Source organism: Lethenteron reissneri, chromosome 12 (assembly GCF_015708825.2).
Source record: "Lethenteron reissneri isolate LAM-NWPU_2019-01 chromosome 12, ASM1570882v1, whole genome shotgun sequence".
NCBI lineage: Eukaryota > Metazoa > Chordata > Hyperoartia > Petromyzontiformes > Petromyzontidae > Lethenteron > Lethenteron reissneri.
The window spans coordinates 12,608,592-12,635,158 of NC_083790.1; the positions used below are offsets into that span (position 1 = coordinate 12,608,592).

Genomic DNA, 26,567 nt, shown 5'->3' on the forward strand with positions numbered 1-26,567 from the left:
ACTTGTGGGTCCACGTCAACATCAGCCACAAGAAGAGATATTTGTGAAGCATTATCCTCCGTGATATCGCTCAATTATTGTACAAACAACAAAACATCTGAGGGGCCGTCCGTAAATGACGTCATGCGATTTTGGACGATTTTTGATCCCCCCCCCCCAATCGTCAGACGACGTCACAAAAAGTCAGCCCCCTCAAATATGACGTCACAAAGCTCTGCCCCCCCCCCCCCCCCAAAAAAAACATGCTTCAAATCGCTTGAAACTATTGTCATTTTAGTGCGTATTTAATGTGGCGCTGCACTCTGATGTTGTAGGAGAAAACATTTATTAAAAAGTCTATTTAATTAAGTAGAACGTGTTGTCTATATTTATTTAAAGTTGCGCATTTTGATGTGACGTCACATTTCTCACCCCCCCCCCTCGTCACACATCGTCACAAATGTCTGACCCCCCCCCCCCCCAGGTGCGTGACGTCATTTATGGACGGTCCCTGAACACATTCGTCACTAAAACTGCTTTAAATGAAAAACATATACTCCACTGTAATTGGAAATGGTCCTTCCATTACCCGAAGCGACCGCCTATCTTAATGTTTTTTTCCTTTCACGGCCGCAGCGTTACTGACGGAATGTGTTGAGTGTTGTTGTTGTTGTGCTTGTCCAACACCGTCGACGAATGCCGTTCAGTATCACGAAACAATTTGTTCAACCATGAGCGAAAATGGTGCCGTCTTTGCGCTGAAACAACACCGTCCTGGATGCGCGAATTGGCCTGCAACGCCTGGACAGCCCAGCGGGCAATTTGCGTGACGGGACTGTCGCCTGATAAAGCTAGTAGTGATTACTGGCGAAACGTCGTACTCGGATTGTAAATGTTGTGGCTTGGCTCTCCAACACACCGGTTAGTGCTGTACTAGTAACGAATTGGCCACGTTCTGTTTACGTGACAACCCTTACGAGTTGGCTGTGTCGGGTGGTGGCGGGTTTAACGACACGTTTATACAGGTTGGAACAACAGGTTCCACACTTCCCACCAGGGATTATTTGTCTGTCTGTTGTCCATATTTGTCTGTCGTGCACGAATGCGCTGTCCAACCAAGTTCCTACCTGCCCACTCCGAAGGAACGTGTTATATTGACGCGATCTACCCCAAAAACATCTTTATATTAGACGGGACAACAGGCCGACGGACACAATATTTCCGCATTATTTGTCAGTAACGTTGAGTATTTATGACTAACCGGCAGGAAATACCCGGCGTTACCCGGGGAACTTGCCTACATCTTGTGCGACTGTAGGGTGTGGCTCGATCGCTGTGTTCACAACGAGGGGGGGGGGGGGGTAACGTCGTTACAGCAACTGTTAAGGTGTTGCTGTACCACGGGGCCCCTAAGGGGCCGTCCATAAATGACGTCACGCACATGGGGGGGGGGGGGTAACATCGTTACAGCAACTGTTAAGGTGTTGCTGTACCACGGGGCCCCTAAGGGGCCGTCCATAAATGATGTCACGCACATGGGGGGGGGGAGGGGGTCAGACATTTGTGATGATGTGTGACGAGGGGGTGGGTGGTTTAAAGAAATGTGACGTCACACCAAAATGCGCAACTTTAAATATATAATTGCTATAACAACACTAATTGTTATAACAACACCCCTACAACATCAGAGTGCAGCGCCACATTAATTACGCACTACAATGACAATAGTTTAAAGCGATTTGAAGCATGCTTTATTTACAAAATGGAAATATGGTTGGGGGGGGGCAGAGCTTTGTGACGTCATATTTGAGGGGGGGGGTCAAAAATCGTCCAAAATCGCGTGACGTCATTTATGAACGGCCCCTAATCCACGACACATCTTTGCCAGCGCTCGTCGCGTTTTATTTGCCCGAAATCCTCATCGACAGCACATGTGCCCCCCTCCCCCCCCACTCTAATGAAACGCCTTGTTTCATAGTCTACAACAAGCCAGGCATACATGGCATTCGACGTGCCTCTTCTAGAATGAGATTGATGGCCGTCGTTGGTGAATGGTAGAAAAGTTTCAAAATCCAACTTGATCACGCGGTTGGATTCCCTATTCATGTGCCCGTGTGTTGGTTCTCTATGGTATTTATAAGCTATGTGTATGTATAGCAGGCTAGTGGACCTGTATGTAAATCATTTGATAAAATAATGATCGAGCCTTTCTACAACTGAGCTCGTGCATTTTTGTGTGAAAATCGAGTAAATGTGTGCGAAATGTCATCCAACACGCTGACGTCTCGTCACCCGGTTCGCGAGCTGTTTCTTTCTATTCGAAAAAAAATGTTTCCTGGGGAACGTCAACTCGCGTCAAGATTGAAATCTGCACAGAAATCTGCATTCAGCTGCACACGTGAGGATCAATTATGAACGATTCATGAACACTACACATTATACGTCGTTACATTTAGGGGAGTAAGGGGAGGAAAAAGTACAAAGCGGAAATGATAAACAATATAAACACGTTGGTAAAAAAAATTAAACACAAACCCGATTGTTGAATCCAATTATGACCATGAATGATAATACTGTGATGAACATGCTGAGGCTAAACCAGAGTTCCTCATTGCAAGGCCCGTGGGTCACTGGCGGCTCCTGGTGGTCTTTAGTGTGGCCCCTAACACCCAAATGGTGAACACACCTCCTAACATCACCATCGTGTTGCTGTCAAACCCCCAATGGTTTCAAATGTGTGGCGGCCCTCACAGAATGATGATGTCTTATCGGTGAAAGTTCCACCCCCCCCACCCCCCTCTGAAAATGAGTGAAGAACACTCACTGGACTGAACCGTTCTTTGCACGGCGGAGCACAACAATGAAGCACGTGCTCTCGGGGCAATCGGGACCTTTGACCAGCGGCACCGAAGCGAAGTCATCAGCCGACAAACCCTTGGATCACCTCTCTCAACTGTTGTGGTTCATCCACCTCGACCGCGCGCCATGCACACGAATGCCATCACACCGACACGGGCAACAGTGTGATAAAGTTAAATGTACTTTTATTCGGTGTATACCACATCTGTACAAGTTCTCATACCTCGATAAAGTGGGAAATTAATACATACCCGCTTGCATATGTGCAAGGTAAATCATCTAAAGCACGTTCCTTCTCTATACCGAGATGCTGCTTCGCCAGCTCTCAATGGAAGTCCCAGATAATGCATTTCAGAAGCCTGCAGTACTCTGTGGCGTCTGACAAGCTCATACAAGTTCCAAAGGTTCCATCATGGGGCTATATACAGTGCATGTCAACGTGTGCTTATGCTACCATACTCAGCCATCAGCAGAAATATAAATTCTGGTACTGTACATTGTGCCAGTGCTGATCTGCAGCATAAGAGTTAAATACTATTATTGCCGTTAAAATCAACGTCAGAAGTAAAAGATAGCAACATTTTAAACAAGTGTTCTGTACAATGTAACCTACTTCAGGAGGTTAAAGAAGGGCTGTACAAGGGTTGTTATAGAAATGACCCATCTTCGCACGCACACTGTGATCCAATGCTGTACATATCGTAGTCATCAAATAAGGCTTCACTTTGTCTGGATATATTCTATTGCCACGTTAACACAGGCAAACGTACATTCACAAACAATGTTTCCCCACCCCCCACAACCAAGTTCATGGGCCACATTGCTCTCATCTCAAGAGTTTGCATGTAATCTTATACATATCCTCGTCTTTTCCTTAGGTATATTAGCGAGCACAGTTATGCCGACTATGTGAAAATGCTGTCAGTGTAATGCAACGTTGATTAAGTTTAACTCCCTTTGTGTAGTGGAGCCGAGCGTGACAATTATTTTAAAATCGCCTATGGAGTTATTCAGTGTTGTCTACGAAATGGAATGTTGCCAATGTGATTTGACATTACACAAAATCCCAGTCTGGATTTCGACGAGTGATGTTATTGCAGTTTATTGCTGCTGCAGTCATGGTTCACGCAATGTTTAGGTAACCGGTTTATGAGCGGTGGCTTTAAGGTATGTGTCAGTACGTTTGAAATTGCATATCTGCTATATATGCTAGGGGCCTCTATATTTCAAGCGGTTCGAATAAAATATGTAAGCAGGTCAATCAACGTTGTACTATACATGTACAGCTGTAAAGTTAACAGGTCTTATAGCTTTACACTTTTTTTAGAGCATCTATTATGGTAAAATGTTAGGCGTTATTGAATAACCACCAGGAAATCATATGACTATCATTAAATGCGAGGTCCAGTATGCAAGTAATTCAATTCCTTCTGCATACATGCTGACTTTCGGTTTTAAGGTTGTATTCATTTCTTCGTAATCGCATATGCAGTATGTATTCTTTATGCAGAGGGTTTCTTATCTTCTTATTTTTAATAATGTATTTAGTTTACCTGGTCAAGCGTTTTAGAAACATTCTACACACAGTGAGCATAGAATCCAGCACCTACCCTGTGTCCCATCATGCTGTGCGTATGCAGGTGTCGGTACGTATACATCTCAAGTGGTTAGATGCAGAAAGCCCCGAACATACACGCGTGGCAGTCTAAACGGAATCACTGACACGTCTATGTAATTACACCTTTAGACCATTGGCTCTCTCCTTGAAGCCGAAGAAGAGTGAATTCTGACGTATGCCAAATTAATTTAATAATTGTATTTGCAATTTCAAAGAGCACCCTTTGATGATAAAGGTGGTTTCTTTTTGCAGAAATGTAATATATATACATTTCTAGATTATATTTTTTTACTCTGCACACGGTTAATCCACCACTGTTGCTTTCAATATGGACTTGCACATGGGAATGACATTCGGATATTAAGTATCAGCTACCACGTTTCTTTATCCGGAGAGAGTTCAAATGAGGCCATCGTGCACGTTTGCTGCTCGCCGTTTAACTCGTTGAAAGCTACTCTAAGTGTACGTAACATTCTGTTTAAAGCCAATAACAAATGTAAAAACCGCAAAGATTAAACTAGCGGACTTAATCCGTTAGATTACAAAAGTACTAGGACTCTGCACATTTATCTCCAGTTCAAACTTTTACAAAAAAACGGCTTATAATTTACCATTATACTGTGCTATAAATTTCAATAAACCTCATTAAATGTATCAGATTGGTATATAGGTGTGTTCATAAATGTAACTTGTGTAAGCTCTCAGAAAATGAAAAACCACTGCTATGCGTCTTTTAGTTCCAATATATTGATACCATTAATAAATATGCTGTTCTGAAAAACCACACTACTGTTTATAAAAACTCATACATTTTGCCAACATTATTATATAAAAGGGATAACTGATCCATTTGCAAAAAAGGACACCAACTACGGGTTACATAACGGTGCAGCTGTTTCTGAAAGTTATAAGTGCTTATCTTCCAGTCCAGCCTACCAAGAAACACCAATTCACAATCCTGGTTCATGTGTGACGATGTCCAGTGTGACACGTGGGTTGGGGGCGCCGCAGATGGCGTGTGGTTGTGCCTGGGATGGCACATTGAGAGGAGCCAAGTTTTGCTTTGCCTGTTCCGCACTCAAGTACAATCGATTAAGTTACAATGGTTTAGCTACTTGAATCTCATTTGGCAGACAATGCGTGTGATGAAACCGAACCCTATTTTCCACCACCGATATTAAGCAGCTGCGGGAATTTATCTCAAGTGTTGACAATTAACTGTCCAAACTCTAAAACGAAGGTTTCTCTTTTGCAAGCACCATCGGGAGATGCTTTTAGTGACTGCAAGCAGATGGCACGGGTGGGCTAACGTCACTTTATGGGTGCAGGGCTCTATGGAGCGTTGCCAGCCAAATCAACCTCAGTTGGGCATTCAGGCCCAGTGATTACAATGCTACTGAAGCATTGCTTAAAGTACAGGGGGACCTCTTTCGTCAAAGCACTAGAACATTTTGAAAAATACATGTACATTTTAAATGCGTATAAAGAAAATATTGTTTCATAAGAACTGAAAATCATCAGCTTTCCTCTGCATATATTCAGATCATTAAAACGAAAGTTGATATTTGCCAAGTTTTGTAAGTTTATTCTGGTGCGGTATTTTAATGGTTCAAGAAATGGAAAGTTTTTTTTTTAAGTTGAATGCATTCACTGGCAAATTGTTCATAATTATACATATCAAAAAAACAAATCTTTACAGTGTAATAGAACAATTTCAAGAAATTAAACCAGATAACTTTTAATGCTGACGCTCTAAATATTAGTCATCGGGGATTTTTTTTTGCAATTCCTATCAGTAGTTTCCAAACAGTGATAACTTGAAGGCCTCCGTGCACGTTCACGCGTGCTCTCAGCTCTGAGCCAACATGCCTCTTTCCTTGCCACGTATTGTCGAGCAAGCAAATACGACGTGGAAGCGATGGAAGAACGGTAAACAACTTCCACGATTTGCACGGATGCATAACTGAAGAAGCATTTTGTTACGGCCACAGCGGGCGGCATGCTGCGGGTCACTACGTTTGGCTGCTAAATGCATTCACGGGTTTAAAATGTCGCAGTGCTGTGCGTGATTTAACGTCAAGGTTGTCATTGTACTTTACTCCCACCGACTTTTTCCTGCAGTGTTGCTTCCTTTTACGAGCCAGCGCACTCTTAATAACCATGCATTCGCGTTGCACAACCTTTAGCAGGACGTTGTTGGATTACGCGTCCGACGAGCATTCTCTTCTCAAGGAGTGGTACACTGACCTGACCCGACAAACACAGGCACACAGAGAAATTAAGCTTATTTTTGAGATTTGCGATTTTAGGCAATCGCTGTCCCTCCCACACGAAAACCATTTACATCAGCACGGTTGCACGTACAAGAAAACCGCCATCGTTTGAGTAATCTTGCTGAACATAATGCAGTGGAATCTGCAAGCCTCTTTATCAGAAGGAAAAGCGACGTCCTTTCACCCGTTAGTCATCATTCCCTTTAACGATCCCTTCTCTGATAAAATGCGGATTGAAGGATGAGGGTTGTGATTCGCGTCACTTCCTGTTCACTCATCACGGAGCAAGCTGTGATAATGCAGCTTGGAGAATTATTTGATAAAGATTCACAATTATGCAGAGAGAATGCGAAGCCTTGTTTTTGTTATTCGCCGACGTCCCATCGTTCTTCGCAAATAATTGTGTAAACACTACTTCTTGGATGATATTCCGTAACTTATACATTCTCTATTTTAGTTTGTTTTAGATTATGTAGGTGTTTACTGTGTATTGCTCATTTCCTATTGTTTACCCTGGGGAGACGATGACAACCCCACACGTGGTCCTCCCTGCGGCAAGACGGCCGAAATGGCCTCTTGCTGCTCTGACAATCACGAAGGGCCAAACGTGTTCACGACACGGTCCTTCACAGGACCAAGACAGCCGGCCTTGCACTCCGCATGCATCAACTTTACGTTTGAAGGCCGATCCAGAGCGTAAGGTGAGGGCTTGTTCAAATAATGTATTGTTTACCATAACTCTAACAGCACTGACCATTTTCTCTCTCTCCAATGTTCCGTATAGAATGACCCAAGTTGAGCTGCCCTCTGTTGGTTTGTTCATAAACCACAAATCATATTCTTGTCTCCATCATCGCTCAGCTAAAGGGGTTTTATCAACAAATATTTCAGCGTCAATGGTTCTCATATTACCAATTCATGAAAACTTTCCACCTGGGGTATACTACACACTCCGTAAATACTTGTATATGTGCTATTTCTGATTAAAAGGAAATAAATGTTGATGCAACGTGTAAAAGTTGTTGCTTCAGTGAACTGCTATAATAGCCATTAGCATTTCACATCTAATTTTGGTTATTGGCATACTTTAAATGAACTGTACATTTATTTACTCTGTTGCATTACATTGCCAACAAATATGACCAATTATTAACCAGCGGCTGGTCAAATGTACTTGATGTTTCCAATCATAGACCATGCATCTTCATAGATTAGTTGAAAACGGTGGGAAAGCGGAAATGTCCATCGTTTCATTAAGCCTACAAGTGTCTTCATATCTAGAAGACGATGCTTAAAATACACTGCTTTATATTACACTGTATACAATTCACATAAATACGACAGTCATGGTCAAGAGATTGACTGCATTTCCACTGCATGGAACATGCACTTGTCCGTTCTGTAAATTATTCAGTAAATCAAAGTGTAAAAAATATATGCGTAGGCCATGTGAGTATACATAAGAAATGATTTAGCAATGCTGAATAAGGCACAGTGTGAACAAAGACGAAGTCAGAGCTGACTTTGGGGAGCACGTGGTAGCCTAGGGCATCGAATCAACACAGTAGGCCACTTCACGGACAACCCGTGTGAACAGTTTAAGGTAAAAGTAAAACAACGATATTGCAAGCATGACTACCATAAGCTCTACTCCACCACTCGGGCCCAACCAACTCTATGATACAACAGCCTACTTGTACTTTACGATTCAAACCAAAACCCTGTAAAAAGTCATGTTTTGGAAGAAACACAACAGATCAATGGCTGTACCAATTTTTCTTATGTGTGGTGTTGTTCAGTTGACAGCTTAAAATACACGCTGTACAGATATTCAATGTAATATAGATTTCGTCCTGAAAAACACCGATGGACTCAACAGGAGGTGGGCGTCATTTTTTGAAATGGCATTACAAAGGGCCCCAGAAAACCAGACCCGTGGGGGATAGACTTTGCGGCACGAGGCAGCGTTGACGGAAGGTGGCTGGCCTTGCCGCACCGATACGGTAAATGGGCGACGCAGACATCGCCCCGTGCACATCGCCCCGTACTCTATCTAAAGATAGAGGCATGCGCACTCATGCCTTAATTTTAAATGCATTGCTACTACGATATCCGTGGTCGCAATGCAATAAACTACCAGTAGGTGGCTCCATTGTGATAGTAGAAGCACACGGGTAATTTTGAAAAAGGAACAATACATGCATGATGGTAATTTTGAAATAATGCCACTTTGAATTGAAGCAACATATAAAATAAAAAATGTATAATGCAGCAAGTCATATGTATGTTTTCCTGAGATGATTATCAATTTGGGCTATTTAATGAAGAATAGAGATGATAGCCAAAAAGGCTATGTTTAATGTTTTTTCTGCATGGGTAAATGCAACACTTGGGACTGCACACGAGCATTTGATTAATTATTAATGAGGCCGCGGGGCCTACGTTGCAGGAGCAGGAGCAACAGCGGTAACATCATCGGCCCTAGCTGCAGTGACCTCTTTAGCGTTGTTGACCCAGCGCACATGACTGAGGGCAATGCCAAATGTCGAGACAGGAGAGTTGAGCAGCGGGATGAGGGACGCGAGGGAAGTTGTGGTCTCATGTGGCTAAGTTCTTACTGATTGCAACTCGACTTTAGATTGAGCGATGGGCGGCACAACGTCTGGTGAACAATCTCGACCCCAAAGGGAAACACCATTAGAATGTAAACTTAAAACTCAATTTTCAGCAAAATAAGTTTGGCATAGTCTCAAATGCATACCTATGGCAGCAATGGGCAGTAAGCAACGCGCGTCGTGTGTGTGTTGAACTTGTTCCGCACAATGCGTAGCCAACCGTGCTAATCGGAGGTGTGGGGGAAGGACAAGACGCGTTCGCGGGTTGCGGTTCATCACCGTTCCTGTGCCTTCGTTGCTGATGAAATCAACACCAAGCAGAGCCCCATGACAAAGGCCAAAGATGACCACCTGTGCTTAGGCCTCGACCATAGAACAGACACAAATCAATAGGGACACGAGATAAAATTGAGTGCAAATTGTTAATAGATGTGTCTGAATAAAGTCTACTTTGTGTTCTTAAAGATGGTAGGCTTAATTGATTAAAGAAGCTAAAAAAGGTAAAATAGACAATTTACATTAAACAGTGTAGTTACATTAACATACATTTCAAAATTGAATGGAGGTCGCACTGATTTATGAGATTGTCTGTACTGGTCTTGAATGCTGACTCTTGTTTCTACGTGGAATTAAAAAACCCTTTTATTGTCTCATGTCATTGTCAATCGAAGCTCTAAGACCTACAGGGACACACAGCCCAGTCTTGTTTAATCTACCAATTTATTTGTTCAATCATTCAGGTTTTTTTGTGGAGGAATTTCCATGACATCAATGCCACAGTCACGTCTGGAGCCGGTCCCTTGGCGCCAGAAGGCAATAGCCTAATCTGTTTGGTCTGTTTTTCTAGAAGCAACGAAGACATCCAGATCTCACGCACGTGTGTCCAAAGCATTTGTGCTTATGCCTATTACTAGCTGTGCTAAGTCGTGCTAGATATCACCCTGTTTATTAAATACCCTAATAAAGCAGGCACTCAAACCAAAAGTTTAGTAGTGTCACCCATATGCCCATGGATGGCAAATTCTGGCAAGTGATGAACCTTGTATTTAAACATTGGCTCTGCCGACACAGACTGCTGTGCCACACAGGAATGTCCCTCCATCAAAATTTTAATAGCAACTCTCGGCATGTGTTAGTTAACAACTGGTCTGTTTAACTTATCGGACACTGCACTTGATTCCAGTCCAATAATTTGTGTTCACTGTCAGAAATAGAATACGTTATTACTATTTAGTAGTTACATAATAGTTGTCATGTAAGTTTAAGTTTCATCTCATTCTGTAATCATTCTGTTTTAGTGTGGCTATTTGACGAGCTACACTGACGCAACACATGAAATAATACAATTGCTTGTATAACGTTTAAACACAACACGACAGTGTTGGTAGCTGGCGGTGAGCTTCAGTGCACGCACGTTCTGGAGAGGCCTTGGTTCACGTTTCACATAATACCCCAAGCCCACGCGTACGCCACCACCAGCGTAGCACACGTACAAATAGCTGTCAATGAAGCCACGCCAGATTCCCGTCACAATAACATTTGAATGTTTGTATTTAACTCCGTCGCACATTTTCCGTAACTTAGGAGATTAGAATCGCATGCATCCTACCGGTTTTAACACGTTTGAAATCTATGGATGAACATTCAAAAAAAATCGAATTCACATACAGTATTCAGCAGTTGACTTTCTGAACTTTGCAACATTTACACAAATTGAGATGCTTGGTTATATTTGCATTTAGGAATTCAAATATTCGAAGCCAGCACTGGTTATTGCTGATCCCTCATACTTGTGTTCCTGAGTGGTTGGTGCGTGAACCCTCGTCGGTGCTCTGTGTCTGAGCCCGTCACCTCGTTTTGCACCATCGGCGGCATCGGAGGCTTCCTCCTTCTTCTGGAGTGAAGGTGCGAGGTGTCGCCAAGAGGGCGGCACTGTCAGTCGACTTCCTGTAGCCCGAGTGTCCACATGAGATGGTTCCAGCCCACTCATTCCTCTGCTCCCTCTCCCTCCTCTCTCTCGTGCTGTTAACTTTGCAATGATAATGGACGCATTTTCAAAAAGGAGGAAGTCCAATTGGAATGTTTATAATTTTAGGAAGAAGAAGAAAACATCAACAACAAGAAAGAGAACACTGCAAAAACACACAAACTTTTCCAATCTTTGCCGAGCACAAGGTTTTCTTTGACTCTTGTGTCCCGTGGTGCGCGCGTGCGCGTGCCGAGGGTTGCGCTAGCAGCTGCTGTTGCGGAACTCTCCCGTCTCCGTGATGGAGAGGCGCGGTGGGTTGGCTGCGGCGGGGGACAGGCCGTTACGGCTCTGCATGTGGCAGCGCTCCTTCAGCTGGGTCACGGCGTCCACCAGCCGCCGGTTGGCCATGTTTATCGAAATGATTTGCTTGTCCTGCCACGCGACACACGACAACAACAACCGCCATTTGCAACTCCGCGACGTCGCCACCACGGCACCTGTGTGAGGCTAGGTGTAATATGTGCATGCGTACGGCGCGAAACAAGTTCAACATACAATACACACGGGTCGCTGCGGCAAGTGCTGTAACCGAACCACCTATGAATGTCGGCACAGTTTACGAGGCAGCGGCGTGGGCCAGCACCACGACAAACCGCCTTTGTCTCCCCACTGCTCATGTTTACACATTACACCAGGTACTCATTTAAGGCTAAGACGACTCAAGGGAGGGCACAGGGCCAGTAATAGTGGTTAGTGCACTGCGCTATGAAACCCGGATGCATAAGTTTGATTCCCGGTGATGGAAAACAGTGCTAATTATGTGAACCATGCGCACACAACACGCACATATACATTCACAGAAAAAAAGACTACCCCTACTATATAGATTACAGGGTTCCATGCTGCTAGGCAGCACCGATTAAAACTGACAATTTCCTGTACTTAGTGGATATACTAGAGCATGTTACTTAATTTATGCCAAGTCAACCTAAAGGAAGCCCAGAATAAATTCAGATGCCAATGAATCTTGAGGTTGCGCCTGGGTTAAAGACCCTAAACTAGGGCTGCAATGTATCGCATTCACCACTACACGGACATATACACAACGATCCAGCTAAGCTGGTCCACTCAGCCAGGGTGTATTCAATTTGAATGCTAAACAGACCAAAATGAATTAAATTCAGAGTCTCTATGCCTACAGCATGAATGCTCAAACCCAATAATCATGTGTATAGCTCAGAACTTCTGACACGGCCCTCAAGAAATGTTGCATGTTTAGTCTGGCTCTATGATCCTTGGACTCCCTCAAATTTTGACTTAAGACTGCCTCACTTTTATATTACCAAAGGGCTTTGTGTGTCTCATGGCAGCCCGTGCTCTCCCGATGCACTGCGATTTAGCAATGCATGCCTCCAGCAGTCTAATGATATTAGCTTCACAACACACCCACTATGGGCCAATGGTACATTCCCAGCGGGCAACTGAAAAACACAGCCATTGGCAAATCCACCATGCAACTGCAATAAAAGTGAAATGTGTAATACGTGGAACGGTTCATAATCTCTGTGAAAAGGATGAAATTATAAAATAACTTGGTATTAAACATACTTTTATTGATAACAGGAATAACTGGAACCATGGCCATCATCGGTGGTTTACGAGGAACTTGCGAACAGCACTTGCGTTGCCACTGTGTGTGCAGCCAAAACTGTGGAGGATACGACAAGCAATAATGCAGGCTCTGTTTGAAAGCCCACACAGCAACCTCGCTCCGAGCGGGCTGCCTCAGGCGTAGACAGGAATGGCGACGTCCGTACTGTGCAAGCGTTCCCATGTGGTGCTGCCACCAAAAAAATGCTCCCTGGGGTGGGGCGTACAGTACCTCCATACACCGCTGCTTGTTTTCCAAGTCTGCTTGCACATCGGCACAGTCTCGCTTCAGCCGGTCTTCTACCACCATCAGCCTAGGTTAGCACACCACCACGCAAAGAGCCCACATTAAAGTGCGCGCGTGCATGTGGTGTGCATGAGGACGAATGGGAGTGGTGGTGCAGCGATTAGCGCACCGCGCTACCAACTCGGCGACACAAGTTTGATTCCCACTCAGGGCCAATGCTGGTGACAATTATCTGAACCGGTCGTTGGTCGAGCCTCAAATGAGTACTGGCTGCAGTGTGGAAGCATCGCTACTGGGGAGACAAATGTGCTTTTGGGAATGGTACACCACCTAGTGTACCATTCCAACCTTCATAGGTTCCCGGTAACAGCACTTGCCCCAACAGTCTATACAGGGGTATCTTTGTATTTGCATGGGGGTGAGCCCGTAAAGGTAAACCAGTGTGCATAAGTATACATGTATAGGTGTGCACACAAGTGTTTTATAGATGTACTGGATGCAAACAACGTGTATGAATGTGGGTGTTCGAATGTGGGTGTTCGAATGTGGGTATCCCTGCGTATGTGCCTGCGTATGTGCCTGGGTGTATATGTGTTCACACACTTGCCAGTGAGAGCTTGTGGTACATACTGCAAGATGAGTAGCATTAGCATAGAAAAATGTCGTACGAAATTAATTAATTAATTAATCCCCTTGCGCCTTCAACTTTACAATTATAGACGCGGAATGAAATTATTTCAAAATTGCTCACTCGTATAACATTAATTACCCTCTCGGGAAATTCTGAATTCACTCGTGAGTACGTAAACAAACACGATAAGAGAGTCGTGCATCATCTGGGCCAATTGTTCACGAGGAACTTTGTTACGTTCCCATGACACGAACGCAATCGTGAAAATTCATCAGAGACATCATCTTCGCTTGACAAGCAAAATTTGGCACGTAAAACCCAGTGACGGTTCACAACTTGATGTTTTTGTTGGAAAAAAGATAACTGAATGCGTATTTCAGAGAATGAAAATGAATGTCACACAATGTCAAGGAGACAAAAAAACTCTAATGCATAATATTTAACTTTCAAATGTAGAGGAATACATGAACATTGATAACTGTCCACAAGTTATCTAATAAATCGATTCTCTAAACTTTGTTTTTGGATGGTCCTACAATAAGGTGATTGGCCAAGTGCTTTAAATGAGTTTTGATGTGTAGTATGGGGTGAAAATTGGAGTACCCAGAGAACACCCGGACACAAGAGGAGATGACACTCAAGAATCTGGATGTGGATATATTGGTCTCATAAAACAGCCTAAAATCTACATTTGAACCGACATTTGTCTCCCAACTGCTTTGACATCGCGAGAACTGGTTTTTACACACCGCCACCACCACCACCCCGCAAGATTTTCTGACCGGGGGTTGCAAATTGCGGGAAAGTAAATAATGATTGCGAAAATTGTAATAAAAATATTTTATACCGCGCACCACCAGTGTACCGCCAATACTTGACTTAAAGCTTTCGTCACTGCACGAATTCATAGTCTTTGGGTCTTTCGGTAAAAGTCACGTAGATAGGTTCAAAGAAAATAACACGAAACTACTATGTTTCGATTGCAACACAAGCGGTCGTCATCAGGATCGTAACGTCGTAGTTTTTTGTTATTTTACTTGAACTTATCAACGTGACTTTACCGAAAGACCCAAAGAATACCGCCAAGACGTTAATATCCAGTCTATCTCCTGTATTTTCACGTTGGTGTGCTGCCTTGCTCTGATCGAGGGCTTCCTCCACCCCCCCCCCCCCCCCCCCAAGTCTGCGCAGGTTTCTGGGGTTGTTTTGGCCATACGCTGGTCAATGCGGGTCGACGAAGGCGGTGGGACAGACTTGGCAGCACAGGAGCAGAGTAGAACATTGGATTTTGCTTCACTGCCCTTTTAATGCTATAAACAATGGCTTAAATCGAGCAGAGATCAATTGTATTGTTTCTGAACACAAAAAAGGCAGTTTAAGTACATATGCTCAACATCCCGGTACAGCGAAAGTAATATTTGGTTGGGGTTTTTATCAAACATCCATTGTATTTTATATGACACATATGACATATGCATATATGGGCAGACCTATTACTGCTAGTGCCATTTAAATTCAAGGCACAAAGCTCAATAATCCCAGAAAATTTGACTGTTTATTTTAAATAAAATTTTAAGTGAATTGCGGTGAAAGAAGTATTGCTCATCTCATTCGGCAACCCTGGAGCCAGCGGAAGAAAATTCAACATTACTACGCCAGGGCCCAGACTCCACTCTCGGCATTCTCCACAGAGTGGTACTCATGAGATGAAGGACCAGCTGAGTCGACCCCAGACGTGTTGGCGAGTCGAGCAATCCGCCACGGTGCCCCCCCTTGGGGGCTACATGCCATCCGTGCACCGGCAGGAACACAAGACGTGGGCGTGAGGGGCGACGGTCACCTGCCGATGATGGCCCTCATCTGCGAGTCCTTCTCGTCCTGCTGGCGCCGCAGCCGCTCCTCGCTCTCCTCCAGGCGACTCTGGTACTCCTGCTGCATGCGCCGCATCTGATCTTCCTGCCGCCGCAGGCGCCGCTCGTACTCCTCGAGACGCCGGCTTGCGCTCACCAGCCGGTCGGTCAGGCGCCCTATCTCCTGTTCGTACTGCGGCCATGGGCACACACACGCACGCACGAAACGATGCATCGCGTGGCACGAGTAGGCATGGCAGAGATGCACACGTATGCCTCTTTTAGCATAAGCGAACGTTTCCGTGTCTTTTCATTAACAAAAAACCATTCACGATAATGTAAAATTATTACTCAACGAATAGTACACATTCACTCCATGAGTGATTAATGGCAATTGTGAAATTTGGAGCAAGCTATTCTCCAATTTCAGTTAGCTATTCCTATTCAGCATGTAAACACTCGTAGACGCATATTTTCTCGGAAGACACAAGCACAGATACTAGGGTGCATGGTCGAGTTTTCGTCTGATCTAATTACCGTACGTCAAGTTAAACCCCATCCAATCAGAATCTACATTGATTGTGTCCTTAGCTAATCTGATTAACAACTGAATCCGATTTATATTGACTACTTTAGTTAGAATTCTATTCCTCATACAGTTATGAATCTTGCAATAAACTAGGACGCAAACTTGTAAACGTTTTATACAATACACTTTTTTGAAAGTGGTCATTGCCACCCAGTGCTCTGTAGCTCAGTAGATTGTGCCCCCAGCCTCAGAGATGCTGTGACATTTAGATGATTTATAAAACCATATGGGATAATTGCATCACAATCTGATATTTTTGGTTTGATAACTGACGGAAGACAAAAAAAGGAAAATATTTAATAATATTCATTGTGTGGTTTTACAGAAAACGTATTTGTTAAAACTTATGTGTTAAAAATCGTGATTATTGTTTAATATTATAACATTTTACATATAGTCAGCAAGAGCTTAAAACGTAAAACAATCCAGTCCAAGTTGAGGCCACTGAACCCAATGAGCTACAGTGACAGACACTGTTTTTAACCTACAGAGGCCAGGAGGTCATCACGGCCAAAACGTCGCCTTTTGCACGACAGCTCAGCTGTTGAACAGCTGAGAGGGATATTTAAAACGGTTTCCTCGTGGTGCTTGCTGGGCACCTTCTCGCTGGATTCCCGGCTCTCGCGCAGCTGCTCCAGCTTGTCGGCATCGTCCTCCAGGTTGAGCATGTTGATGAGCCAAGCGGCCGTGCGCTCGTCGGGGGACAGGGCTCCGTCGAGTGACTACAGCAGCAGCAGCAGCAACACAAAAATTGACGCGGTGATTTCCTGCTCGAATGAGCGTCGTAGAATGAGCACTGGTGCTCATCTTCCCCTGTACAGCCCAGGGCCAGTGGTGGAAATCCCACATTGCTATGGTCGGGGGTGGGTCTATTCATAGGACAAACGCCGTTGACTTCCCCATAAAGTGGGAGATATTGTCGACCACCGACGGGATGGTCAACAATAGGCGCGCCACGGTGGCTGCAATAAACTTACACATGATAAGCCACTTCGTTGAGCTATCATTTGTGAAAGCCAGGTTGCTTCTGAAAAAGAACTACAGGATAAAGCTCAGTGGGGCCTTACCATGTGCTCATTTTTTTTTTCAGTAATCCCAATGAACGAGCATCCAAGTTCTGACACCACTGGTATGGCGCACAAAAAGACAAAGATCCCCCATAGAGCGATAATAGACTGTTAGTGCATGTGCCGTTAGCGAGCACCTAAGAAGGCTGGCACGGCACACGATGGTTAGCCAGCACCACCCCTGACCGCCTTTGTCTACCTAGTGATGATGTCCACAAATCGCACGAAGTACTCAAGTGAGGCTGAGTCGACCTAGGGGTGGCCCAGGACTGATTCAGATATATGTCACTTGGGTCGCCAGGTTCCTAACGCAGTGCGCTAACCACTGCACTAGCGCTCCCCAAGGTGTGACTCACAAACGCACAGACACACAGCCCTTGCCACCACTACCACCACTGGTTGTAAAACAAGCAAGGCATCAATAACTGTCAGGCCAACGATGCTGAATGTAGGGCGCACAGCAGGTTTAAATGAGTGGGACAGAAGAGGTGAGGGTTTGGTGCTCAAGGCCAGGCCACAAGGATCGGACAAATTTGTAAAATGCCGTAGGGCTGAAATAACAGCGGGTGGCTCACCCAGAGCGCCATGGATACAGGCGCATTTATAACACGACGAGCTCCTGTGAATATATCACTGCCCGGTGCAACACACACACACCGTGCATTGTGCTACTGACACAGTCACATACTAATTGTTCGGCCTGTTAGTGACGCATTCATGTTTAAATACACGAAGGGTCTAACCCAGCATCTTTTTATTTGTATACAACATTGTTCATAAGGCAATGGCTACAAGTGGATTGGATTTATTACGTTGATGAATTAAAGCATTTGAAAAATATTACATTCTTAACTGTACAAACTTCTTTTCAGAATTTATATTCGTGTGAATGTCACAGTGAACGTCCGTGCAGGAGAAGAGCTATGTATACCAATACCTCCCATTCGACGTCCTCGATAGCCTTCACGTGCCATTCTACTCGAGCAACTGGGAGCTATTTCACACTTGACTCCAGACCTAATGAATTAGAGCAGGAAACGGAGCCACCGCCGCCACCATCATCATCATCCCTCACCTGCTGCGCACGCATGGCTGCCTGCGCCTCCGTGTCTCGCTCCCTCTGGGACGCCGCCGAGTGCTGGCGAGAGGGCCCACCGCCACCCACCGGCATCGCGTCCGCACCCGGCATCAAACCGGGGTTGTTGTTGTTGTTGCCGGCGCCCGACTGCTGCCCTCCCATCGACAGGTTGAGCTGCATGGTCTTTCTGCGCGCCCCGTTGCCCGCCTGGTCCCACCACAGGTGCCCCCCCCCACTCTGCTGCTTGGGCATGCCTGCATCCTGCTGCATGCCCACGCTGTTTTGCCTCGTCGGGCCTCCTAGCTCCGTTTGCTGCGCTCCGCTGTTTTGCCTCGGCGTGAGCCGCCCCCCTTGGTCCGTCGGCTTGGACGTGCTGTTTTGCCTCGGAGTCAGCATGCCCCCTTGGTCCATCCAAGCGGAGTGCCCCACGCTGTTCTGTCTGGGCACCGCCAGGTCACCCTGGATGCCCAAACTGCTCTGCCTGGGCAAAGCAAAGTCGGAATGCATCCCGACGCTGTTCTGCCTCGACGATGCGAAATCGGGGTGCAGCCCCACGCTATTCTGTCGCGACCCAGCAAAATCGGGCTGCAAGCAAGTACTGTTCTGCCTCGTGGAACTAAAGTCACCGTGGAATCCCACGCTGTTTTGCCTCGGCGGTATATAATCTGGATGTAACCCCATACTTTCTTGCCGCGACATGGGATAGTCCGTCTGCAGTGCGGCGCTGTTCTGTCTGGGCAGACCATATTCCTGCAGCAATCCTGCACTGTTCTGCCTTGGCACGCCATAATCTGGCTGTAAGCTGCTCTGTCGCGGCAACCCGTATTCGGCATGCAGCCCGACACTGTTTTGCCTGGAAGAGGCGTAATCTGGCTGCATCGAAGTGCTGCCCTGTCTCGGCAAGCCGTACTCCGGGTGCAGTTCGGCGCTGTTCTGTCTGGGCACGCCAAAGCCAGGCTGCACAGCCAGCGTGTTCTGCCTAGAGGACGCCCTCTCTCCCTGCTGCTCCACCCACAGGTGCCCGCCGCCACCACCGCCACCACCGGCGCCGCTGTTTTGGCGGTGCGCGTTGAAGACGGTGAGCGCCGCCCCATGCTGCTTGCTCAGCTCGTCGCTGCTGCTGTGGCTGTGCAGGCTGTGCTTGCACACGTGCTCGCCGCTGGGGCTGCGGGAGCTCAGCGAGCTCAGGTACTCCGAACCCGAGTCCCGCTTTCGCTGCGGCGGCGGGCTGTCGCTGCCGAACTGGTACATGGGGTTGTGGAAGGACAGCGGCTGCAATCGGCTCGGGGGCAGGTCGAGGGAGCGGCTGCCGCTGATCAGCATCGGCCGCTGGGGCTGGACGCCGGTGGGGCCTCCCGGGGACAGGAAGTTCTGCTGCGACGGGACGCCGACGGTCGCGGCCTGCTTGGGGAATCTCTGCTGCTCCTGCTTCGCGGTCAGGCCGAAGCCGGCGTGTGTGGGCTGCGGGCTGCTCTGGCCCGAGGCGGGATAGCGGGGGTGCTCCTGCGTGCTTGTCTGGCTGCCGCTCTGCGCGATGCGAGGCCGCTTGGCGTTGGAGAGGTGCCCTATGGAGTACTGGCTTCCCGACGACTGCTCCAGCAGGTTGGTGTGGCTGCCGCAGCTCTGCACCGTGGGCAGCTCGAGCATGGAGCCGCTGTTGCGTCCCCTCCACGGGGAGGGCTCGTGCTCCTCCGCGTCCCTCTCCGTGTAGCTGAGGCTGCGAGCGGGGCCGCCCTGCGCCGCCGCCCCCCCTGCTTTGGTGAGGAAGTACATCTCCTCGTTTGAGTGGGTGGGTGTGGGCAGCCTCGTCACTGCATCGGCACTGTCAGGACACAACACAGCAGCCGGACAGGTGACTTGTCGTACAGGTAGGCGGAATCATTGGTGATAAGGCGATAAGTAACAACACAATATCCATGATGCAGACTTTATGAAAACAGCAGTCCTTATTTCCAACATATATTTTCACAGAGGCTGAGTTTAAGTAACTTTAACCATACATAATTAAACATCACCACACAAAAACAATATTACATTTTATTCCATATATATGCCTTCTGAACCAATGTTTTCCAGCAGTGTTGTGTTACTCGGGAAACTCTAGACAGGATTTGGCTTTGGAGCCTACTGAGCTGAGCCAGACCTGTTACAATCATGCTGCTGGGCCCCCAAATGCTAGAGGCTAGAGCTCTTCACCAGCACCGTGGCACTCATTCAATCAATCACAAAAACTTCATTTCTTTAAATGAAGTTTCATTAAACATTAATTGTTAAACTCCATTTGAACTTCAAAACCATGCAATTAAAATAGTAAGTATGTTGATCTACAACCACACACTGTGGAGAATTTCGTTTTTCAGTGCAAAACTGTCAAATTGTGCAAAATTATTTGGGTGATTTTGTGGAGGATTATGGGTACTTAAATTGCTTTATAGATAGCCACAAGGCACACGCTTGCCGCAGGTCATGGTGGTGGTGCTTTGGACATGTTTGCTTTTCAAGCCAGTTGGCTTCACCCAAATTTCTACAGACTTCAAATAACTTATTTATGGTCAGGCCACCCTGTGCATGTTTGTCAGCCGTCGCTGCATCATCTTCATCACCATCATCATACAGAATCGTCAGGAACTGTGTAAACTGGCAGCGATAAAGCATCGACTTGAGTTGTTATCAAAAAACAGGGCTGTCGTTCACAACAAGAAGATGATAATCCACGAACATGTTCACGTCGGTCATGATTAGGTCCAGACGTTCACATGTCTCCTTGTTCAAATGTGTGTCGGGCGGTGCTCATCTACAAATGGGACATCTGGACGAGCGGTGGAAGTCCCACAACTTGTTCCGAGATCAAAATTCGTTGACTTCCCGGCTTAGCGGTAATATATTGTTACCATTACTAAACACTGTTGCTGCCCTGGGTCAATCCACTGCTGGATGAAGGCTTCCCCATGTCATGTCACTCTTCAGGTCTTTTACCATACTTTACTCTGGTAGTGAAAGGGAGGGGGGAGGCTGGGTTTATTCAGATATCAAAGAAACTAATGTCAAACACACATTTTTTTTGCCATAAAACCACAGTAACATTTAATTTTGAGTGCAGTTGTTATCATCAAGATGTAATTGTAGCACTGAAGAACGGTTTATCTCATTGCCAAATACATAGCAGTGTTTGGTAATTATGGCAGTGGACAACTTGGCTTTGTTACTGCAAGAGAATTGAAATTTCACACTGACGATAAAAGCGCCAGAGTTGCGGTAACATCCGAGAGTTCACATCCCCGGCCAGGATTGACTCAGACCCTCGGTATCGTCCCTTCAACATGGTCAGCAAGATGTGCATTGCCTGGTGAGGCTGCACATTCTGGAAAGGAAGTGGACACTGTGGCTGTCATGTGGACAGGCGAATCCCCTGCCATAGCAATGTGGAATTCCTACTATTGACTCCGTACGATAAAAGTCAACGTTTGAACTTTGCGAGGAGACTCTGAGCTTTGTAAACTTGCGAAACAAATGTTTGAGGAGGGCATTTAAGAGACTTACGTGAATCATTGATTTAGACGATTAAGCATAACATGCTCCTTCAATTAGACACGTACTTTTAACAGAAAAGCATTTCACAACATTACCCAAATTAATTTCTTGCAAACGTAAAGTATAGCCTGGGGTTTACGACCAGTGCATCCCTAATATGTTAGTATTACTGCAAAAGATAATTGCCAAGTTGCACATTCAATTATATATTTTAAAAACTAATTAAAATAAGCCTTTGTGTACCAGAGCTTTTGGAAATAGGCTGCTGTGATAAGAAAGTCGACATGATGCGATTTTATTGTACGGGCAGAGATACTGCATCATTACTGCCACCCTCTTTGCTTACAAGCTGGGATCACGTTGTGACTTGCTCATGAATGTACACCTTTTTTATATTGTAGGGTCAAGAGCCTAGCTCTCAACTAGTAGATTCTGGTACGTAAATATAACTTTCAAATGTCAGTTTATAAAAAAGCCTTCTTTGGTTGAGGACACTGCAGGCGTAATTCAATTTGTAGACAGGTAACATAAATTACAGTCACTCATAATACTGGAATACAACCAATTCATCAAAGTTGGTGGTACTTTTGAAATCGGAAAGGTTAAAAGATCTCATCCCAATTCAGTGGCTGACTCGGCCCTTAACCCCTCCTAGGTCAGAACATAAAGAATACTTTGTGGGGAGAGCCAGCAGTGCTCGTCCTAGGTGATGACCTGCTCCTGCCATACGGATGTGCATATCCGCCATTGGCTCAGGGGTTGTGCAGAGTAGATAAGTAATATCGTTTCCTGCTTCGAGTGGGAAACCACTTTAAAAAAATAAAATCCATTGCCTAGCGTGGAGGAGGGTTTTACGGTCATGGTGTACAGCTGTCTAATGTACCGCGGCCCTGTGCGGTATAATGTCCGTCGTTTCGCTTTCCATCCTGGGAAGCTTCTTGATGCCCAACATTTTGCTCTATGAGCAGCTGGACAGCTCCCCGACAAAAAGCTCCTCAAAAGCAACGCGGTGAAATTCGGACGACCGTGCCGAACAAGACACGGCATACAAGTCAAAGCCACCTCACAGATGATTGAACTCATTGGCTGCTAGACTTCTGAAAACTACCCAGGTTCTGACAGGTAGTCCAAATCAACATTCTGATTACGATCCTCTCTGCTCCTTACCCACAGAAAAATCTCTCCGCCTCCCACCCCCCCCACCCACAGGCCCAACCGTTGTGTTTGCTCGGGGCATACGTACACGGGCAGGCCGAGCTTGTCGGAGGAGCGCTGCTGCAGGCCGTTGCTGCGCCGCGCTGCGCTCCGCCGGTTCACTTGCTGCAAGGGCTGAGGCCTGTTCATCAAGGCCTCATTGATCTCGCGCAGGATACGCGGCAGTGGGTCCAGCTGGGCCTTGGCGGCATGCACCGCCGGGTTCTCTCCCTGCAGCACACATGGGGAGGGGGCAGCCGTGAGGACGCGTGCAAGGACAAGTTTTGCGCATCAGCAAGAGGCGATGAGAGTTGTGTGTGCATGTGTGTGTGTTTATATGCTACGAAGTATCAAGGTATCCATTGGGATCTCTTGCAGAGCTGTGCTTCCTTCATGTTAGAGAACTGCCGACGAAAGAAGATATCAGAGATCTTCACGTGATCTTTGGTTTACTCGGTAGGAGAAAGCATTTTCCCATCCACTCTGTATATGACAGTAAACTGATATTTAATTCTTAGAGATGGAATTAAGCAAAAGGTACAGCAGAAGAAAACTGGATATGATCGTTTATTTTTGCATTCATTGTTGGTCAGGCTGACACCATAAACTCACTACGCTTGAGAACCTGGTTTACTTACAGTGTAATCTAATAACATTGTGAAAAAGGAATTTCTATCAGGGTCCAAGGATGTATAATTCAGTCTTCAAATATTAATCAATCACCCTGGCCTCTCTATCCTTGATGTATGAAGAAGGGCCATTGTGCTCAAAGGCACCCATTTTATATATTGCCCCTCATCCAGGCCCGTGCGTTGTTGCACTTGCACTCTGCAATCTTTACGCACCACAGAGAAGCAGCGACTTGCAGCAGCACCACTCATCTTCCCGCTTAGGGATCACAGCCTGTGGAGCTCACACCCCCCAGTGGACGGAGCTTTCAAAAGCTCACCGTGCAACGCGGGGGGGGGAGGGGGGGAGGCCGGATATGTGATTTGTGTCAAGTGCGCGGCGCAAGCCATGCGTCTTGCGGTGATGTGCCTCGTTTTGGCCGCACAATCTCGCAGAGCAGGTAGCGCATACTGAAGAGCTGCTCGCCAAAGTCAATAAAGCTTTTAGAGGTGGCCCCGCAACCTTTAGGGGCTACGATGCGTAATGCGCCACGCGCTCGCGTGGGCCGCAACCCGGGGCCGGTGTATTATGCACTGCGTACGAGGTGGGCCGTATCCGTGCTGTGCTGTGTCCGTGCCTTCTCTGGCAGGAGGATCTCGGAGAGCAGAGAGTGCAGGGTGGAGAGCTCCCGGCCCAGATCGATGAATCCCTCAAAGGTCGCTGCGCTCGGGCTGGATTCCTCGCTGGAAATCTCTCCCAGGAACTGCTTCATGCGGCCCCACTCTTGCTCCAGGAAGCCGTTCATGAACGTCATGTAGTCCTCCTTGTTTCCGAACCTGTAAAGAGAAGACTTTCCTTTGTAAAAATAGGTTATCCCACGGTTTCTGGTCAACTACGTTTGGCAAGCCAGAGCCTTGTATTTTGTAGACACTGAGCAACATCCTACGTTCGTTCAGATAGTATGATGATGCAATATAGATATACGGTAATAATTCTAATCATTTTATGAAAGTGAGATAATGTGAAAATGTATGGATAATAGGCTGAATTTATCAGGCAATCTGAATTTAATGGCCATAAAATGACGATCGAAAGTGTCACTTGGCTATATGATTAATGCACTATCTGTATAGTCAAGAATTGTGCTATGTCACATGCATGTGTATAGCCATTTTGTCAATCTACTGCTGGATGAGGGCCACCACCCACCAAGCGTGCTGTGGGGGTTTTTGACCATACTTCACCTTGCTGATCAGTGGCCATGGACATGGCAGTATTCTACAGTTGCTGCTGTGCCCCGCATCCTATAACACCTGTTTTATGCATGGTGGTCATCTAGGTTACTACCTGTCCTGGTTTGACCTGGGCAGTCATGGAATTGGCACCTGTATTCGAGTGACAGGAATCAATTTGTACTGTTTTCATCTTTGTTTTCATCTTTATAACCGTAAATTGCAAGTTTTGATGGACAGAGGCTAACGAATAAATACGTCAGGGCTAGGTCTACATTAGTAGATCTGTTCTATATCATAATCACCATCAACCACTGTCCACGCACTGTTGGATGACGACCTCCCAGCGTCGTCACCGATCAACGTCACATTGGTGTGGATGTAAGCGAACCCACAATAGCCCCGAGGCAGGCACACTCACCCGCCGTGAACAAACATGTCACCCACAATTACTGCCCTTTACTTTCACGCCCTTCTTATTCCGGAGAGTTCACCGCCAATATGCACACGTTCATTCTGGGGCTGGCGAGTGAGCCACCAGATGGGTTGAGGAGTGGCCTCATGGTGAAGGTGTGGAAACGCTGCAGGCGAATGATCGAAGCGGTCAGCGGTGTATTTGCTGTGGTCCACCGTGTCAGACTGGTGACTATAGTCTCACACCGTGGGCTGTTCTTAATTGTCCACCGGTGTAGGAAACAGCCGCGTCCCTGCCATGTATGAGGTTCTAAAAGCCCACTGAGCTATGTAGCTCTTTTTCAGAAGCGACCCAGCCACAAATGATAGCTCAAAGAAGTGGCTTATCACGTGGACATTTATGGCAGCCAAACACTGTAAACGTGTGTTAATTATAAACGTGTAGGGAAAAACCGGAGGAGGACCCGGAGAAATGTTCTAATGGGGTCCACCACAGGTCATTGTTTATGGGGCAAATTGAACCGTGAGGTTCTTCCGTGTGGCTGGCAATTTTATATAAAAGCTCATAACGCAACCTCACTCGATAAACATTCCAGCCTGCATCGCATTAATAAAGCACCATGCCCATGCACGGTGCACAATGTTGATTGCTGGGTATGTACAGCAATCAACTATACATCAGAGAGATTCGATATTGCCCTTCACATAACTCATTCCTCTCTGCCTCAGAGCCGCCTGATTTATTGTGGCAGGTGCTGGAAGAGGCTCTGAGCGTGGTTGTGAGCCACCCGTGGGTTATAAGTCATGCCTTGGTAAGAAATATTGTACAGTAACGTGTTTCCATACGGGTAGTATTGAATGACTCTTCCATTCATGCGACTTTTATGAGACCTTTGGTGTTATTTGAGGACGGCGATTGATATGATTACGAGGCCAGCCAGAAAATTATACTGGGCCGATTGGTTTTTACTGTAAATTATATCATTTCACTCTCTTTGCGCATTAAACAGATAGGCTTCTTCGATGTCTTACAATGAGTAAGAAGAAATAATGAAAGCAGCGATTAAATATATAAATTGTCCACTATAAATACGTTCATTCAAATATGTACCATGTATACTTGATGAAAGGACTTTGCTGGTGCATATCTGGCAACGTTAGG

The 26,567-nt window shown here is 46.1% G+C and overlaps 1 protein-coding gene across 9 annotated transcripts in view; it reads right to left on the minus strand.

Annotated features, from left to right (window-relative positions):
• Positions 1–3,006: 3,006 nt before the first annotated feature.
• LOC133341919 (ras GTPase-activating protein nGAP-like) overlaps positions 3,007–26,567 on the minus strand; it is a 625,061-nt gene continuing 601,500 nt past the window's right edge. For 8 of the 9 annotated variants that reach the window (XM_061550750.1, XM_061550752.1, XM_061550755.1 and 5 more), the window contains 8 exons: positions 24,397–24,595; positions 23,200–23,381; positions 18,423–20,247; positions 16,880–17,002; positions 15,682–15,884; positions 13,196–13,277; positions 12,922–13,021; positions 3,007–11,745 (listed from right to left, as the gene is read on the minus strand). In XM_061550750.1, coding sequence (XP_061406734.1) covers positions 11,654–11,745; positions 12,922–13,021; positions 13,196–13,277; positions 15,682–15,884; positions 16,880–17,002; positions 18,423–20,247; positions 23,200–23,381; positions 24,397–24,595 — 2,806 coding nt within the window. In that variant the 3' untranslated portion in view covers positions 3,007–11,653. The remainder of the gene's footprint in view (positions 11,746–12,921; positions 13,022–13,195; positions 13,278–15,681; positions 15,885–16,879; positions 17,003–18,422; positions 20,248–23,199; positions 23,382–24,396; positions 24,596–26,567) is intronic. The other variant, XM_061550751.1, reaches the window with a different exon arrangement.